The sequence below is a fragment of the Pleuronectes platessa genome, chromosome 1, assembly GCF_947347685.1.
Source record: "Pleuronectes platessa chromosome 1, fPlePla1.1, whole genome shotgun sequence".
NCBI lineage: Eukaryota > Metazoa > Chordata > Actinopteri > Pleuronectiformes > Pleuronectidae > Pleuronectes > Pleuronectes platessa.
Window position 1 is genome coordinate 14,218,822 of NC_070626.1, and position 17,434 is coordinate 14,236,255.

The 17,434-nt window shown below is 44.9% G+C and overlaps 1 protein-coding gene across 2 annotated transcripts in view; it reads right to left on the reverse strand.

Moving 5' to 3' along the window:
* LOC128443549 (MAM domain-containing glycosylphosphatidylinositol anchor protein 1) overlaps nucleotides 1–16,581 on the reverse strand; it is a 179,072-nt gene extending 162,491 nt beyond the window's left edge. For both annotated transcript variants that reach the window (XM_053425987.1, XM_053425986.1), the window contains exons 1-2: nucleotides 15,971–16,581; nucleotides 14,729–14,818 (exon numbers count right to left, since the gene is read on the reverse strand). In XM_053425987.1, coding sequence (XP_053281962.1) covers nucleotides 14,729–14,795 — 67 coding nt within the window. In that variant the 5' untranslated portion in view covers nucleotides 14,796–14,818; nucleotides 15,971–16,581. The remainder of the gene's footprint in view (nucleotides 1–14,728; nucleotides 14,819–15,970) is intronic.
* Nucleotides 16,582–17,434: the final 853 nt, after the last annotated feature.

A 17,434-nucleotide genomic window follows, 5' to 3' on the forward strand; every position in this document is an offset into this window, starting at 1 on the left:
AGTATATATACTCCCCCGCCACCTCTCTTCCATCCTAAGATATTTTCCTCCCTGGATGCTCACAAGCATCTGACGGAGTAGTATCTGCTCTAAAATCGAGCAAAGCACTCTGGCAGGGAGCCGGCGCCGTGGTGAGGCACATTCATATTGCATCAACAGTTTTCAATTAAATTTGGCTCCAATAAAAAACATACTTTCTTGGGCATCGATTCAAAGCCTTCGCTACCAAAACAAAAAGCAGCAATTAGAGAAGTAGCCATGTTAAGAGAAGATGAAGGTGCATGAAATCCCCTGGTTACCAATTATATCACGTTCATATCTATAATGGATGAAGAAAATCTTGTGAGCATGCAATTTCTTTTTTTTTTGTCTTAAGTTCAAAACCAAAATGTATAGTAATCAAATTATTGTATCTTGCTTTTTAAATACATCATATTTTATTTATAACACACATTTATATATATTTGATACATATATGAATAATTTGGGACAATTTCTCTTCATCTCCAGCGTGTTCATCAAATGCAATACGGTGTCAGAGACTGGGCTTTATAAATGGCTCTTAAATAGACCTTTATTTTGAAGTTCTCTTTTAATGTACCTGTATTCTCTATCCAGGCTGAGTTTATAAAAACCCTCCACAGCTTACAGTACATTTGTCATAGTCAACTCTCATTTGAATGTGTTGTTCCTGAGGACGGTGTCAATAATAGATAGGACACCTGTAGCTTCCATTGAACAGAATAAGCGTTGTCTTGCCTGTAATGCTCCACAATGAGCGGCATCATATTATGCAGTGAAATCAGGCTGTAATGTGGAGTACATTCATGAGCTGGAGCAACACCATCTATTTCAATGTTAAGGAAATTAATATTGTATCCATCCCTCTCATGTCACTATACTTGTATCCAGAGTACATAAAGAGAAACCTAATGAACGCAGATGAGCTGGATGCACACTTTCACTCTGTGGTTAACCCCAACCATTGTTGATGTTAATACCTTCTTGATAACGTGGGCTACAGCAGAAAGGGAGACTTGTCATAAGCATACCACATGTATGAATAAGTCCTTAACCTAACTAACATCATATTATTAATAAAAGCCTCATTATCAAAAACGTATTGATATATTTTTATCATTTTATAAATGATTTTCCCCTTTGTTTTGCGTCTCAGGTGTAATACAGGCTGCTTCAGTTGGCTGGTGAAGGTTGTCTGTCTGATGGAGCTTGAGCTGAATACCTGCATACACTGCAGAGTGCAGAAAAAAAAGCAGCTGCGTGTTTTTGAATTACAAAAATTATTTTAATCATCAAGGAAACAAAGAATGAATTGAAGTTCAAAAGACGCATGGGCAACAGAACAGAGGTTTAAACTGAATTTGAATTTTCTTTATTTCTATTGAATATATTTCAAGTTTGCAGATGATGCACTGAAAAAAAAGGTGCTCTTCAGGCATTATTTGAGGACATGGGGTGAGAGACTGGTGCACAGGCGAGAGAGCTACAGAGAGAAGGACAGAGCACCGGCAGAAAAAGAGTGTCACAAAGAAACTGTTGAATGTGTAATAACACCTTCTCCATGATTTTTTCAAATCTAGATATATCGTATTAATTTGGGCCTGTATGATGAGCACTTTTACGTTTCCCTGAAGCAATCTGCTAATGTCTCGTATACCATAATGTTTTCGCCGACAGTTTTACTTCATTCTTTACACACGGTTCCATAGAGCGTATAGACGGTGTAAACACAATTACATTTCTCAGCATCTTTGCACCCCGAGCCCCATCCTGTCTTTCTCCTTACAAATCTATTCTCTCCATTTCTTTCATCCTCCCCTCATTCCTCCCTCCGCTCCCTGCTTCCTTCCTCTGCAGCCCGCTGCTGCACGGAGGGACTGGCAGCAGTGGCTTCAATAATTCACTTCCCCTCAGAACAGGTAGTGTTTGCATTGCAGGGCGCTGTAGGCGAGAATAGAGAGGGCGCGGAAGAAAGATTAAAAACAAGGAGGCATGAAGAATGAACTCGAAATGGATGAAGACTTTGAATAGAAAGATAGAATGAAAGCAAAAAAAAAGAAAAAATACAGGAGAGGAGAGAGGCCTGTTGTGAGTAATCATGATGCGGAAAAACAAAGAGGGAGTGGGAAAAAGGGGGAAATTGTTTTGACAAAGAGAAGGATGATAGAAGGGAGCAGAGAGATGTCACCTCATCGGGGAATAATATTGAGAAAGACTCCCCAAGAAGAGAGAAGAAACATGGATGATGAAGACAGTGAGAGTCTGATAGGAGCTGAAGAAGGTGAGTCAACACTTATCAATGGAACCTGCTGCTTCCTGTGAGCGACAGCTTGAGAACAGAGTGCTGGGTTTGAAGGAAAAAACACTAATACAACTAAATCAAAACTGCAGTTGGCCTTTACTGGTTAGTTCTTCTGCTGTGTTTAGCCATTGGTCAATACATGATGTTGATCAACCCTGGCCTGTAGAGCAGCTCCTTAAAAAAGTTCTGATTGCTAAATGATGAATTCACAAATGTCAAATTGGTCTGTTTGGTTGATAAACAGTTAATCAATGACAATATTGATAATTTAACAATTGTTTCAGAACATTTTCTAAAATAATCCCATAATTTGCTGTTGAAGTAAAGTCTTTTATTTTGGATCGTAGGTGGAACGACACATCTGATGAAGTCTTCTGGGCCATGGGGAAATTGTGATGGGATTTATCTGTAATAAAAATAGCTAGTTGTTGCCAAAGTTACAGAAAAGGCTTAAAAACCACATTATTCCATATTAACACTCCCAAAATGGGAAAAACATTGATGTGGGTCTGTGTGAGGTGGTTGAGGTTATCTTGTTGAATATAAAATACAATATTTTACTAAACTAAACTTGCCAAATAGGAGCTGGGCTAAAACAAATTTGAGTTTAGGTTCCACTCTCACTCCCATTTTCTTTGGCTCTCTCCTGCTGAATTGTTCCCTCTGGTTCTTTCTTATTTTCTCAGCCACTTGTCAGTCTGGCAAAGGGAAGTCTTTCTTCCTTTAGCTGCTCTGCCACTTTCAATGTCACTCAGGGTATGAAGCTCTCTCTCTCTCTCTCTCTCTCTCAGTCTCTGTCTATCTATTTATCTATCTATCTCTCTATCTCTCTATCTCTCTATCTGTCTCTCTCTCTCTTCTTTAATAATAATAATAGTTAATAGTTACATGTTTTGTGATACACACACACTCAGCATTTGATGTGAGTGTGCGTGAGGAGATGGAACTCGGAATAAAAGACTATAAAGCAAAAGATAAGAGCAAGAAGAGCAACAGATAGACGGAGATGAGGAACTTGAGAAACGGAGCAAGGTTCAGGATATGATAGCTCAATTAGAGGCTGAGGTCTCAAAATGTTGTGCGCCTCGAAGAGACAGCAGACAAGGAAGAAATCAGTTTAGATCAGATAGAGAACAGTCAGAGGTAGACTCAGGAATAGATTAGGGGCATTGGAGGAGAGCATGGGCTGGAACGCATGCAAGTGCTAGGACGACGTCGGGATTATGCCGTGAGCAGAGGAGAGATGAGAGCAGAGGGGGAGCTTGGACGTCAGGAAAAGAGAATGGGATCAGGGACAGAGCTACATTAAAATCCTCAGACAATTATGAAGCTACTAATCACAGAGGATCACAGGGACAGTATATTCCGTGGCAAAAACTTGACCTTGAGGGGCAGATCTCCAGACTGCCTGACCTCCATGAGGGGGCTGGTAAGTGGATACAAGCATTTGAGGAATAGACAGTTGGGAAAAATCTTGGTGCTTGGTGCTTTGTGGGTTCCAAAAATGGAGGCTATTCTGCGCACGAGTGGAAATACTTGAATGAGTAACTCAAAGGCAGAAGGGACTGTGTGTATCTCTGAGTTGAACTGAGGCTGAGCGAGCAGGAGCAAGACCTACAGACACAAGCCTCTCCACTGCAACTGGATGAGCTGGCTAACAAAAAATGAGAAATAAACTCCAAGCTCCTGTCGTTGACCTAAAGCCACAAGGGCAAGCATTTGCTACTCAGCCTAGTGCTCCTCTCCCACACTGAAAGCTCCACCTTCCCAAGCAGCACCCATTGCTAATATCTATAACCAACAAAACCACAGCAGGCTCCAGCATCGAGAAGGCAACCTTCAATATCACAGAGAAGGAGCCAAGGGAGACGACCAATGGTAAGTTAAAGATGAAACTTTGGTGCTCATCACAAGGGGTGTACACTGATAGCTCTGGACCTGGCCTCCAGATAAGTGTTGTGGTTGAGAGGGCTAATATTGAATGGCTAAAGAGCATTACAGAACCAGTAAGTGAAATGGCCAATTCCCACTTGTATCCTTTTCTAGCCAAAAGAACATGCCTACGCACGCAAGTGAGGACTTCCAGGAAACACACACACACACACACATACACACACACACACACACACACACACAAACAAACTTCACATGCACTTTAGGTGGAGACCTCCAGGAAAACATGCACAAGCACACATTAGCACTGTGTGGTCAGCACTGGCAACGATACTCAGATCGAGGGACATTATTACTGACGTTGAAAGTAACAGACCCCTTTTCGAACTGCATCCTGCCTTTGAGTGTTCTTCATGAGAAACCGGCTACAACACAACACACCGACTGCACTGACTCACCAGCTTGAGTCAGTGGTTACACCATGAGCTGAGACTGCAGCATGGAGGCTAGTTAGGAAATATGCAGAGGTGTCAAAACGAAATTGCTACGGTAATGAATAAATAATTCAAATGATAAATAATCCTCAGCCCCTTCAAGTGGAATGAATGACTGAAAAAAACTTGTTGTCATAGTGTCAAATAAATAACTTTATGCATTCACTGTTTGAGCTTGTTAAAAGGGACAGTGGGAGGATGTCAGTCAAAACAAAAAGCCGGGAGACACTGACGCCCAGTGTCACACAGACACAATTAGGCAGCATGTCAGCACTACTGCGATTTTATTCAGATTTTTATGTGACTATCAACTTCATGCCAGGGTTTCAACTCCACTTGTCATCAACTAATAGAACAATAATTTCCTTTACTACACATTAATCGTCCTCCTGTTTTTGTTTAACCTACTTTCACCCAAATCAAACCTCCGTTCCCTCACGATGCACCTTTCCCTCTGGCCTCATTTTCCCGAGGCTGCTGCTATAGGCCGCACATCTCTTTGCTCCGCAGTGTGAGCCCTCAACCCCTGCTCCCCAAAGCCAGCCTGCAGGTTTTAATGACAGTGTGTGCGCTATGTCCTATATATGCAGTAAGTGGAGAGGGTGGGTGGATGCTTGCCACTGAATTGGCGGATGATAGCGAGCAGATGTCAGGGCTTTGGAGGAGAAATGTGCCGGATATAAAGAAAAGGAGGGATGGAGAGGAAAGAGGGAGAGGGTAAACAAGGAGGGAAAAAAGGGATGGGGGAGCGATAAAGGGATGCATCGGCTGAGAAGGTTCGGATTAAGGAAGTGAATTTGGGTGGAACGAGGATGTAAAATTGAGAATGGGTACATTTTACTTGACGTGCTAAGGATGGCTTTATGGATGGCTGGGAAGGAAGAGAGAGGATCAGAGAGACGAGAGGAGAAGGGAAGAGAGGAAGATGACGGGGACATCTTTTCTGACAGGTAAAAGTTTTGTAGATGGGTAAAGACAGAATGCGGGAGGAGGGGGGGGAGAGGGATCAGGCTGCCGAGCCGGTGGCAGGTAAATTGCCACGCTGACAACGCGGGGACTTTTCAACATATCCGACAGATTATACCCCCAACTCCTCTGAGCCGGCTGGGATGCACGGAGGAAGACGGGAAACGTGCAAGACCGATGAGCAAAAATTTCAAATGTGAAAAGTACACAGCAAATAGTTTTTCATGAGTAGGGAGGGAGGGAGAGGGTGGTGGGGGGGTGTAATCTGCCATTAAGAAACAGCAAAAAATCTGAGAGGGAGAGAGCGAGAGAGAGCGAGATCTATTCAAGCGGCACGCACCGCTGAATTATTGAGGCCAGACGTGTGTCGGAGCAGGAGATAGATTTCCAGTGTTGATCCCTTCCTGCTGTCAGAAAGTTTAGTTGGACATGACCAACTCCAGTCGCTGCGGTTGTTTTGTTGTTGTTTGAGGGTTTTCAGTGCACACCACAGGGAACGGCAGAACAACTGTGGGAGGAGCAGCCTCACAAAAATGTGTGTGTGTGTGCGTGTGTGGCTTCCTGCATGTCTTTATGTCAGAGCTGCTCCGTATGAAAAGGTTTTCCCAGGCAGTCGGTCGCTATGTGCATGGTTTTTCTATAGAGTGACAGATCAATATATGTCTGTGCCTGAGGCAGCGTGAGGCAGTGAGATCAGCTTCCCGTGTGCATGGCTATTTGCACACTCCCCACCATTTGTTTAGTATGAGTCAACAATATTGCAAACGCCTCCTGTAGAGATTTACACCTAAATACAGGCAACGTGCGCCAATACAAAAAGTTCGTGCTTGTCGAGCAGCACTAACTCAGAAGTTTAACAAACATGAATGGAAATAAGTTTTGTTTTTGCACTGTATAGAAATGCGCCTTGCAAAACATCACACAAGAATTACGTTGCAACAACTAATATTCTGACAGTAACTTAACATAAATAAATTCTCATCACTTCAGAAGGTGAGTTGCTCTGACTTGAGGTTCTCCGTGAATGATGAACTACTGAAACCAGTGCAGTGTCTGTCCTAAGCATGTCTGTGTGAAATGGGCTGCTAGCTTGGCCTGTGTTAACGCTGGTGGCTGCTGTCTTTGTGAAGCTGTCAAAGCGACCTGCGGTTTGTTGAGCCACAGCGAGTGAACACATGCTGCTGGGCTCAGGCTGCAGAACTCGGAAGCTGCTGCTGCACAAACAGCTGTTCGCCTGTTTATTCAAAGTTCAGTGAAGCTCGACTCACAGGACCCTGAACTGGAGACTCAGTTGTTGCTGCTATTGTCGTCACAATCGTTGAGGAGTCCCGCCCGCCCCCTCTGAGGAGACCTGGTGCGACAAAGCGCTGACACCATGATTGACAACATCACCCACGTTGATGAGTCCCAGATGCTGCTGCTGCTACAGAGCGGCTCACCTGTATTCAAAGTTAAAGCAGCATGAGTTCCCAGCAAGCATTTGTTTTACGGTTGCCTTATTTTTGTTTGAAGAAAACATATATGATGAAAACTTGCACGTCTTAAATACATGTTAAGAGGTTGTGTCTTTCAACTTGCTGTCTCACTTTCAGTCAACTGTGTTTACTTCAGTCTACTCTTATTTTGAAGGAGTACACTTTTAAATTGGCCAAGCGTCAGATGATTTTACAAGGATCTGCTGGGTTGATGAAAACTTTTCAAACTCTACATTCACTGTACAAAATCGTGTGTGTGGAGAGACAATTGAAGGCTCTTTCCAAATCCATCTGTGCTCACTTTCAGTCTAAGTGAAACATGGAGGCGTCATATGAGGACGATTCTTAGACCTCCACATTGGTTTGGAAACCAATTAAGGTTCACCTTGCAAATAATAATCTTGTAAACATCTTATAATAAGCAGGGTTGGAATTTCTAAAACCATGTGTAACATTTCAAAAGTTCCAACTTCAAAAAAAGCCAGATAACGAACACATAACCTGCACTTCTATTGACTGAAGATGTCTCATTTCTCTACAAAGAAAAATCCCTGGGACTGGAAGGATTCTAAGGATGCTATAACCACATAGATTAGACATAGTTGAAGAATCTATGCTAAAAAATATACCCAAACAAATTGAATGAAATGAGTGAAGCAAAGGGAAGAATTGAGGGCTTTAGACAAAGGAAGGGAGGATGAAACAGAGGGAAGCGGAGAGGAAGAGTGACAGTGTGAGCGAAGTGCAGAGGGAGGCAGACGGTCTCTGATGTAAGCCATGTTCTCACCGCTGTTCACAACCGTCCTGTCGCCCTCATGAATAAGTTAGACGCCAAATGTTCCCTCCTTCCTGCGTACATGCAAACGCACACACTATGGCCCTTACTCCTTAACTCTCCAAACGCCGAGCCCCGTGCACGGCAGCAATAACAAAACCAGACACCACAAAATACACCTCCACTTCAGCAGCTTTGTAGTTCTAGCCTCTACTACTGTGTATTAAATATTAAGCTCCTTTGAGTTCCCCAAATTGCACACGGAGGCACGAACACAGACACACAAATGAGAATATTTCCTCCTGAAGTGGAACCGAGAGGAGCCTGGTAACGTCTGACAGAGTGACCGGGCTACGGGGGGGGAAAGAGAAGTTTCCCTGACGGTGCTTCTTATCCACAGGGCAGCCAGGTTGTCCTGTTACGCTCTGGACCACTCTCATCCAAAGAGGTGTGTGTGTGTGTGTGTGTGTGTGTGTGTGTGTGTGTGTGTGTGTGTGTGTGTGGGTCCCCACGTTATTACACACTGTCAGAAACATGAGAGTGGGTGAGAGTGAGGTAACGATCTAAGAGTTCAGCTTAAGGTAGATACAGCGAGAGGTGTCCCTGCACATGCATGGATGTGCACGTGCAAAATTTGTGTGTGGGCCGGCACGTGTGACCGTGAGTGGATGGGATCTGCATGAACGCGAACATCCTCAAACTGGGAGAGCGAGTCAAGCACTGGGACAGATGAAGAGGTGAGGGACGCTAACATGATGATATTCCATCAGCACTTCAGCATAGATACATGATACTGGAGCCTATTTAAAAATTTTGGGAAAAGATGATTGTAAAATTGTGTTTGTCTATCTTAATTAATTGAATTATTCATGACAAATACGGAGGACACGGATTTGACTTCTTTCAAAGTGCGGATTAGTATAGGTTGACAGATTAGCGTCACAATACTAACAATTCGGTTAATGGTTTTAATAAAGTTTATAGGGTAAATTAATATTTGACATTTAAATATCACACTTAATGGGAGCGTGATTAACAAAACCACTCTTGTATCGGTAGAATAAATACATAGTACGTAAGCTGTAATTTACAGATATAACTTTTTTTTACATGCATGTGGATATGTGCTGGACAATGTCTTGGCTGGAAGCAGTTGCCAGGCAACAGCTGTAAAATAAACTCTCTCAATTTATTTGTTTTACTTCTATTTCTGAACAGTTTGAGTAAATGAGATGTACCATGTTAATGAGGGTAGCGGTTTCCCTCCATTACCGCTGTTTATGTGAAGCTAAGCTAATTAAGTGCTTACTGCAAACATCTGACGCTGCATAAGAAAGCTGAAAAGTGTGTTTTTTGAATTTACAAATCATTTCTTTAAATTACAACATATACAGTTCTTGAGTGTAGCCCATAGACTGTATCTAAAGACGACATGACACCCCACCCTCAAAGTGAAACCAAAGCAGCCCGATCTCCGCCTGGTGGCCGGCTGCAGTAGAGGTCATACGCCCCTCCTCTCCAGTGTTAATGGGTGGGACATGGACCAAACTAAAGAGAAAGTATATAAAATAAAAAACATCATGTAGATTTTTCTGGTTATTCTGTCATGCTATAAAAACGACTGTGCAAATATATGGTTCCAAATGCTCAAGGTGTCCTTCTTCGTATCCAGCATACTTTGGCTTCATTTCTGAATGGTTGGATAAAGTGGAGACGCGTCGTCCATCTTTATGATATAGCTGTCTGTCTGTTCTATTAAAAAAACATCTCGAGTAACACACCTAGAGGGAGGAGCCACCCGCTGGCAATAAATTACCTGGTGAGAGACAGGAACACAGCCTACACCTCAGTGTAAACACATAAATACACTTCTCTTGAAGACTACCACTTTCTAAGGAGATATATTACTATATCAGCTCACTGGAGGCCCCAGTGTGCCAGACTGCCCACCCCTACCTGCTGCCCCACCCCGGGCTCAGAGAGTAACTGGTGGGAGGCAGGGAGATAAATCAGACCTCCCAAGACGTTGTCTTAGTGCTCTTATCCTTTACCCCCAGGTAGCAAGGCTAGTGTAAACCACAGTCAACATATCACCTCGGCCATACGCCTATGGCTCTGTAGCTGACCTGCAGGTTAATGGAAACGTTGTCAGGCTTTAATATCCAGTCATCCTTACAGAAAAAAATGTGAAGCTGAAGAGGAGAGGAGAGGAGAGGAGGAGAGGAGAGGAGAGGAGAGGAGAGGAGGGGTGAGGAGAGGAGAGGAGAGGAGATGAGGAGAGGAGAGGAGAGGAGTAAGCATAAAAAGAAGACAGTTGCGTTACTATATTGTGGACGCGACGGTTCTTAAAGCCCTTTCAATATTAAGGCAGCAGGGCCCACAAGGCTTGACAAAGGACCTAGTAGCGCGAGGTAAAAAATGAGAGCACGAGGAGATAATTAAAGCACCGTGTGCACTGAAAATTTTAGCAGGAGGGATGGAATCAGAGCTACTGACTGAGATGAGTAGAGACAGATACAAAGAGAGGGAGGGACTGGGAGACAAAGAGGAGGAGAGTAAAAGTGGAAGGGGAGCGAGCAGACGCACTGTGTGATTCTAATAGTTCCAGTATTCTAAGTGTCTACTTTAAATTGTTTATTGTGGTGAGTGAAGGGGAATCTGATGCACATCGTACACGATGAAGACACCTGCCAACATCCATCAGCTCTCCACCTCTGCCAGTAGCTCCCGTCTGTGCCAAGAAAAGCTCCTATACACTCTGCACCCCTGAAACCTCTATCGTCTTTCTATATGTTCATTTATCTTTTTATCCATCAATCTCTTTTCATCTGGACATTTGGACCAACTGTTTGAGCACAGCTAATTAACTTTCAAGGACTTTAATCAAACATAATAAAGAGAGAAAGGTCACGCAACAATCACTGACGTTACTGATCAGATTAATGTGGGGGTGTGTAATCAGTAAAGTGTGTCTGTGTGCGTGTGTGTGTGTGTGTGAGTGTGTGTGTGTGTGTGTGTGTATATTACTCGTGCTGTGGGGACCTTAATCTGTTAACACACTCACATTACGAGGGCCTGTCCTCCTTATGGGGCCAAATGTGAGCCCCCGTAATGAGGAATAAAGAGTGGGAGGGGGCGAGCAGGTGTCGGATAGTGGGAGGTAAAAGTTTGTCATTATCTCCAGTGTTAATGCTCTCGTCTCCTCCCATCACCATCTCGCCTCATCTTCTCCTCCGTTCGCTCACAGCCCACAATAAATTATGGATGCTTATTAGAAAAGGGCAATATTCAGCATCCAAAATAAACCCAGCACCAAGAGACCAAGAAGAGACGCAAACAAACAAAAAGTGCTGATGTGGGGAGAGGAGGGAGTGGGAGTCAGTGGGGAGGCCAATGGCCTGGCCGGGTACTGATCTCTTTTCTAGGTCAGATCCTTTCACATGTGCCGTAGTGGGCTAATGTACGGCAGCGAGTGAAGCTCCACATTAAGACGATGTTGGGCGTACGACTACACATACACACACACACAGATAGACACACACACACACACGGATTGAGAATAAAAAACTTATAATGCATCCCAGGCCTTTCATTCTTCCTTGGGCAACATCTTCAAAGTGATGTGGAATTTCTGTGCAATTTAGGCATATTAACTTTTTTTCACTTTCTGCATCTAGTGCTTTGTTCTGTGGCCAGTGGCAAGGCCTCGACTAAATGCTCAAACCTAATATAGAAGAAAAAAAAAACTGAAGCTAAATCATTGATTTCAGTTCATTAACTTTCCTGTTAACAAGCACATGATGTAGCGTCATATTGCAGGCTAACGCGGCTCAGATTCCATCTACAGCACCAGCAAATGGTTCTGTGTGACTTTGTCAAGCAATCAATAATTTGGTGTCCCTGTGAACTCTGCTGAGTGTGATGTGACGCACACCGACACAAAGTTGAAGAGACACTGGTGCATTTCAGATGATGAGTCACGTCCTGTGAGACCGTCGTGAAATCCCCCCCCCCCCCCCCCCCCCACCTAATCCTTAAGAATGTTGAGAGTCGGTGCGTGTGAATGCCACATCATGTTTGTAAAGTTTAGGATTACACTATATCCAGATTAAATGAAATTTATATAAGCAGGCAGGGATGTTTGAATTCACTGCGTGGAGATGCATGTAAAAAGCTTATCCCAACAAAAAAAACATAGTGGAGGAGATGAGAGGACTTTACTAAACAACCTGCTTTGCCAATATTGCTGTGGTAAACACACATAGCGTGCAGCTTTTGTATTTTCCTGTTTGGCACTTCCGAGCTCGGTGCACCTCTCTGTCCAGTGGCCGTTTGAAGGACAGGTGTTACACGCTCTTTGACAGCCAATCAAAATTCACAGATGCACAATCAATAAGACACTGCTGCAAGAGAAACACTGACTGATCCACAAGTCCCTGCTGACCCAGCAAACTGTTGCGGTGGGAAGAAATGCGTGTCCGCCGCACAAACATGCACCGCTCCAAGCAAGCGCACCCACACACTCGCTTCACACTCGTGCGTGCATTTTTGGCACATGAACTCAAACTCACTTCCACGAGCTCAAACACCTGCACGGACAGACTCACAGGCATGAGCTGACGGGAAACGCACACGTACACAAACACACACACACACACACACACACACACACACACACACACACACACACACATCCAAACGCACCCCAGAGAAGGGTACAATAAATGAACCTCACAAGCCATCCAAAGCGCTGACATCAATCAGGCACGCTTTCACCGTTCAGCTCCCGATGGACGTAGTCGCATCTGTCTGCCACGGGAAGTGCTAAACAACTCCAAAGTGAGGGGAAACCATTTTACGCATATCTGCATACACACCAAGCGTCCTTAACTCATGGGCTCTCTCTCTCCCATCATCCTCACCCTTTGTGTTTACTACGATTGTGCAACGATTTGTTCTTTCTGAATGACTCTTTTCAGCGAGGATGATTTGCAGAGATGGAACCGATGAAACACAGGTAGGCACAGCTGAGCACCACCACACGGTGCACCTGGGAGTGTGGGGCCTGTGGACGCCGGCCAGTACGACTCCCACAAAGCTTTGCTCCCTCAGCAGAGATCGAAAGGTGGCTGTTGCACATAAGAAAACACAGGGGAGAAAAACTATCCCCCCCAAAAAATATACAACAAATACCCGTGTAGCCTTCGTGACTGGCGCCGCCTGTGAAACTGTCTGCTTCAACCCAGTGCATATTTGTGACGGCTCCCATGAGGCACACATGCACACACTCTTTGTGGTAATCAGCATATCACCCTGCAGAGGAGCCAAAACTGTTTCATGCACTTGTTATGAAAAATATAAATGGGGACATGAATGCACGAGGGCAGGGTGGAGATGTGAGCCTTCTGCTGTACGGCCGAACTAGAACAGAAAAGTCTCACGATGAGGAGGCGACTGTTTGAAAAATCGAATACGCACTGGGAAAAAGGTGACCACTGAAAGTAACTAAATACTTTGTCTAACATATGTCTAAACTATATCTGATCTATATCTAACACATGCATATAATAGGTTGGAGCTAAAGACAGTATAAAAACCCATTAATGGTAAATCTTTGCTTTGTCAAATTAGGTATGGGCATACACCTACTGGAAACAAATGATGACAGCTAACCCCAGTAAGTCTTGTTCATTGTATATGGCCATGTTCGATTTTTTATGAAACGCTAGAACGACAGCAGAAAAAGATAGAGGTAAAAAAACGCTGTCACTGTCCACAGCCCATTGTTTAAAGCAGATTGATCTTATCATTTAAACAGTGTAAAATGTATGAGCGGTTCCTGTGGGATAATTTACTCTAACACTGACAGGTCAGCACCAGTGTGTAGATTCACAGCGGTACAAGCCCGATTAGGCAGCAAAGACTTGTGGTCGGGCCTGCATGCTTCGGAGAACGACAAGATTGTCAGGCTGGGTGTGACGGCAGACTGTGGGATTGCTTATGACAACAGCACTCGCCGCTGCTATGACTAAACAGACCTTGTTTGCAATGGCTGCCACATGCCTTCAAACGTCAGAATCAGAGGTATCAGAGCTGACAGCTCGGTTTGTGTGTTTGCCTTGCCCGAAGGGACGGGGGGAAATGGGGGGGGGGGGGGGGGCTATCTAGCCGGGCGCCTGTGGCTGAAGAAACTGAGCCTTTTGTAGTACAGTGAGCTGGCCCTTAAGAGGGGACGAGGCTTCATCCTCAAAAGCACAGTGTGACTGTCCTGTTTAACCCATCACAAGAGGAGCCAGGGTCTCAGAGAGTCTTATCCTCCCTCCGTACAATAATAACCATAAACCTTCCACTGTAAACGTTCCGTCACATTTGGTGTTACTGAGCCCTAATCTATACCGTCTAACCTCTAATGTGGATTTCACCATCAAGATTCATATCAGGCTTAAAGTGGAATTTACCAGAGCAGGGCTTCCCCCTCCACTTCACAGCTGGTAGTTTTCCCAGCAGCCTCCTGTGACATCTAAGAACTAATATCTCTCTTTCAAGTTCATTTGCTGCCGATCTCCCTGAAGCTATTTCTTGCAGTTGTTTAAATGCCAGTTATTATTATTACAATACTGCCTCCTAATAGTGAGTCATGAGGCGGACAATGTGCGGCGCAGAGAAAGCCCTTTAATTAGGGTTATGGACTAATAATTGAGCTAATTAACATCCTGCTGCAACAGGGGCTCAGTCAGCCCGGGCTAATAAAGCGTGCATTGATACATTCATGGGAACACATTTGAAAATATCACATTCCTACCGTAAACTCCTTGGCCCCCGGCGAGAGGAGAGACACTAGAAAATAACAAAATCCAGAAAAGCTCCATGTTCAGCTCAGCTCCGTCATAACCTAGAGGAGAGAGGAGAAGAGGGGGTGAGGTGAGAAGAGCGGAGGCCCAGGGGGGGACGACCCTGCAAAATGCATGTGACAAACAAGAGGCGACAGCTGAGTGATTGTTATCGAGGAGGAAGCGGAGACACTTTCACTTGTGTTCTCCTGTTTCGGCCATGTCTCCTGCAGGACCCTTAAGCCCGTCAAAATAATATTATAGAGCAATTTGGCCCCAGCCCATACCTACAACGTTCCATTCGGGGGTGCGTAATTCAATCACATATCGTGGATTATAAGGAGTTTACACGCGGGTAGGACGCCTGTGAGTAATGAGGATTGGATATTGACAGGATTGTCTGCCGTTTCCCTCCTGGAACACACAGGTTGGCAGATGTGGAGAGGACGGGGGGAGGAAGCACATCCACAGAGGATCAGCTACAAGTGGGGGGGGTCATGCACTTTGGACCTCAGACACCCACACACACGCAGACTGCTATTCCTGCAGATCAATATAATTATTCCTACCGTGTCCCTGCAGGGGCTGCAAGGTGATGGGTCGAGTTCTATTCTAAAGGAAAAACAGTGTTTTGTTTGTTGCTGTTGTTTGTACAACAACAAAGTGAGATCCCCTTCTGAGAGTTCTCTGCCTTAACGTGAAGAGGAATAAAAGGATGAAAAGCAGCTGGAGTCAGGGGCTAATGGACCGTCTTATGTGGGACTCCTCTGAGCGAACATGAGGATTTCCTCTGACATCTGGCCTTGATGTTTGTATGATGGCTCTGAGTCGGCTGCACTGACAGGTTGCTTTATACCGTGATCAAAGTTTCACTTTAGGATGTAAGTTTAAACCTGCATTAGTGGCAGGACGTGTCTAAATGACACTTGCTTGCATTGGCATGTACAACGTTTTATTGTCTGCTTAAAAAAAGAAAAGCATATGGTGGGCTATAGCTGGTGCAAACGAAAGAGTGCGTGGACCCACAATTTGAGTATTTAGAATACTGATTACAGCAAGGATGGGTTAACTTGGATATATGAGTAAAATTCTATATTTGTGGGATAAACTCAAACGCACGTTTCATTTTTAAATACGCACACAGGCGATAATATAAGGTTGAACAAATGAAGAACATAGTGTCTTTGCAGGCATATGATTCCGTCCGCGTCTACCTTCTCTCCGAGGTGCCGTCCTTTGGGTCAGCCTGCAACCCGGCGCTGCGTGCACTCCTCCCCGGCTGCAGCGAAGAGGATTCCTCCGCTCTCCCGCTCCACCAGCCCGAATCCCGCAGTCTCTCCACACAATGTCTTATAAAAGTTATATATCCTCCTCCAGTGGGCGTCCGGCGCGAGCTTTACAATTCCCGGGGAGTGGTGATCGGGTATGGAGTCTCCTCAATAATCTCCTCGGTGCGTTAAACTTTTTTTTTTAAACTGTTACGCACAGACTGGCGGCCGCGGCGCAAGTCCCCTCTTCCCCCCAAAAAAATAAAACCACTTTCCCTGCGCAAAAAAAAAAAAAAATAGAAACTCAAGCAGGGCTAGTTGGGCAAAATCCTTTAAGAGCCAGTGTCCTCTGATGTGGATTATTTACTCTCAGAGGCGTGGTTGAAGTGGGTTTTTTACTCTGACAGTCCAGTGAAGCCCCGCTAACACAACCATGCGCTCTGAGGATGAGCTCCTGCTCCGCTCGGTCAATCAGCGCTGTGTCTGTGGACTCCAGGAGATGCTGGCCAAGTGGAATATGTGCGCAGACTGAGAACGACCGCCCCTGTCTGTGAAGAGGAGGGGGGAGGAGGAGGGATGGAGGGATGGAGAGAGAGAGAGAGAGAGAGAGAGAGAGAGAGAGAGAGAGAGAGAGAGAGAGAGAGAGGACAGAGGACTCTACACATAGAAGCGCTCAAGCTTCACAGCTCCGGACTGAACAGGTTGTCAAAAGAACAGCGTTGCTCTCCTCCTCCTCTCATTCTCATTCTCTCTCTCTCTCTCTCTCTCTCTCTCTCTCTCTCTCTCTCTCTCTCTCTCTCTCTCTCTCTCTCTCTCTCTCTCTCTCTCTCTCTCTCTCTCTCTCTCTCTCCCCCCTCCTGTTCTCTCATTCCCTCATTCCCTCCAAAACAGGTTTTCAAGCCTTTTGGGCTCCACACACAAGATGCATTTTATTATAAGAGCAGGAAGATGGAAGGGTGTTTTTTTTTATAGCGTTTCTTTTTCTGCTGGCGACCGTTTGATGGAGGTTGCCAGCTGCGGTGCCACCACACATTCGTCGGTGCCAATTAGAGAGTGAAAGGTGCTAAGAAAGTTTGTGGCCTAATGGAGAGGCCCCTTAACAGGACCACCCCGCCCCGGTCTGGACCAATTATTTATGACAGCAAGAATAAACTGACAGCTCAACAACCCCCAGTTCTCTCTCTCTCACACACACACACACACACACACACACACACACACACACATTTCGAGCCCACACACTCTGGACTTACACTGGAACTCTCCTCACTCTCACTTCTCCACTCGTCTGAAGTGGGATTTTGCATTTCTCAATGTGGCCACATGGGGGCGTGTTTCAGCTCATCACCACTATCAAGATGCACTTGTGTGTGCGTGTGCGTGTGTGTTTGCGTGTGCGTGCGTGTGTGT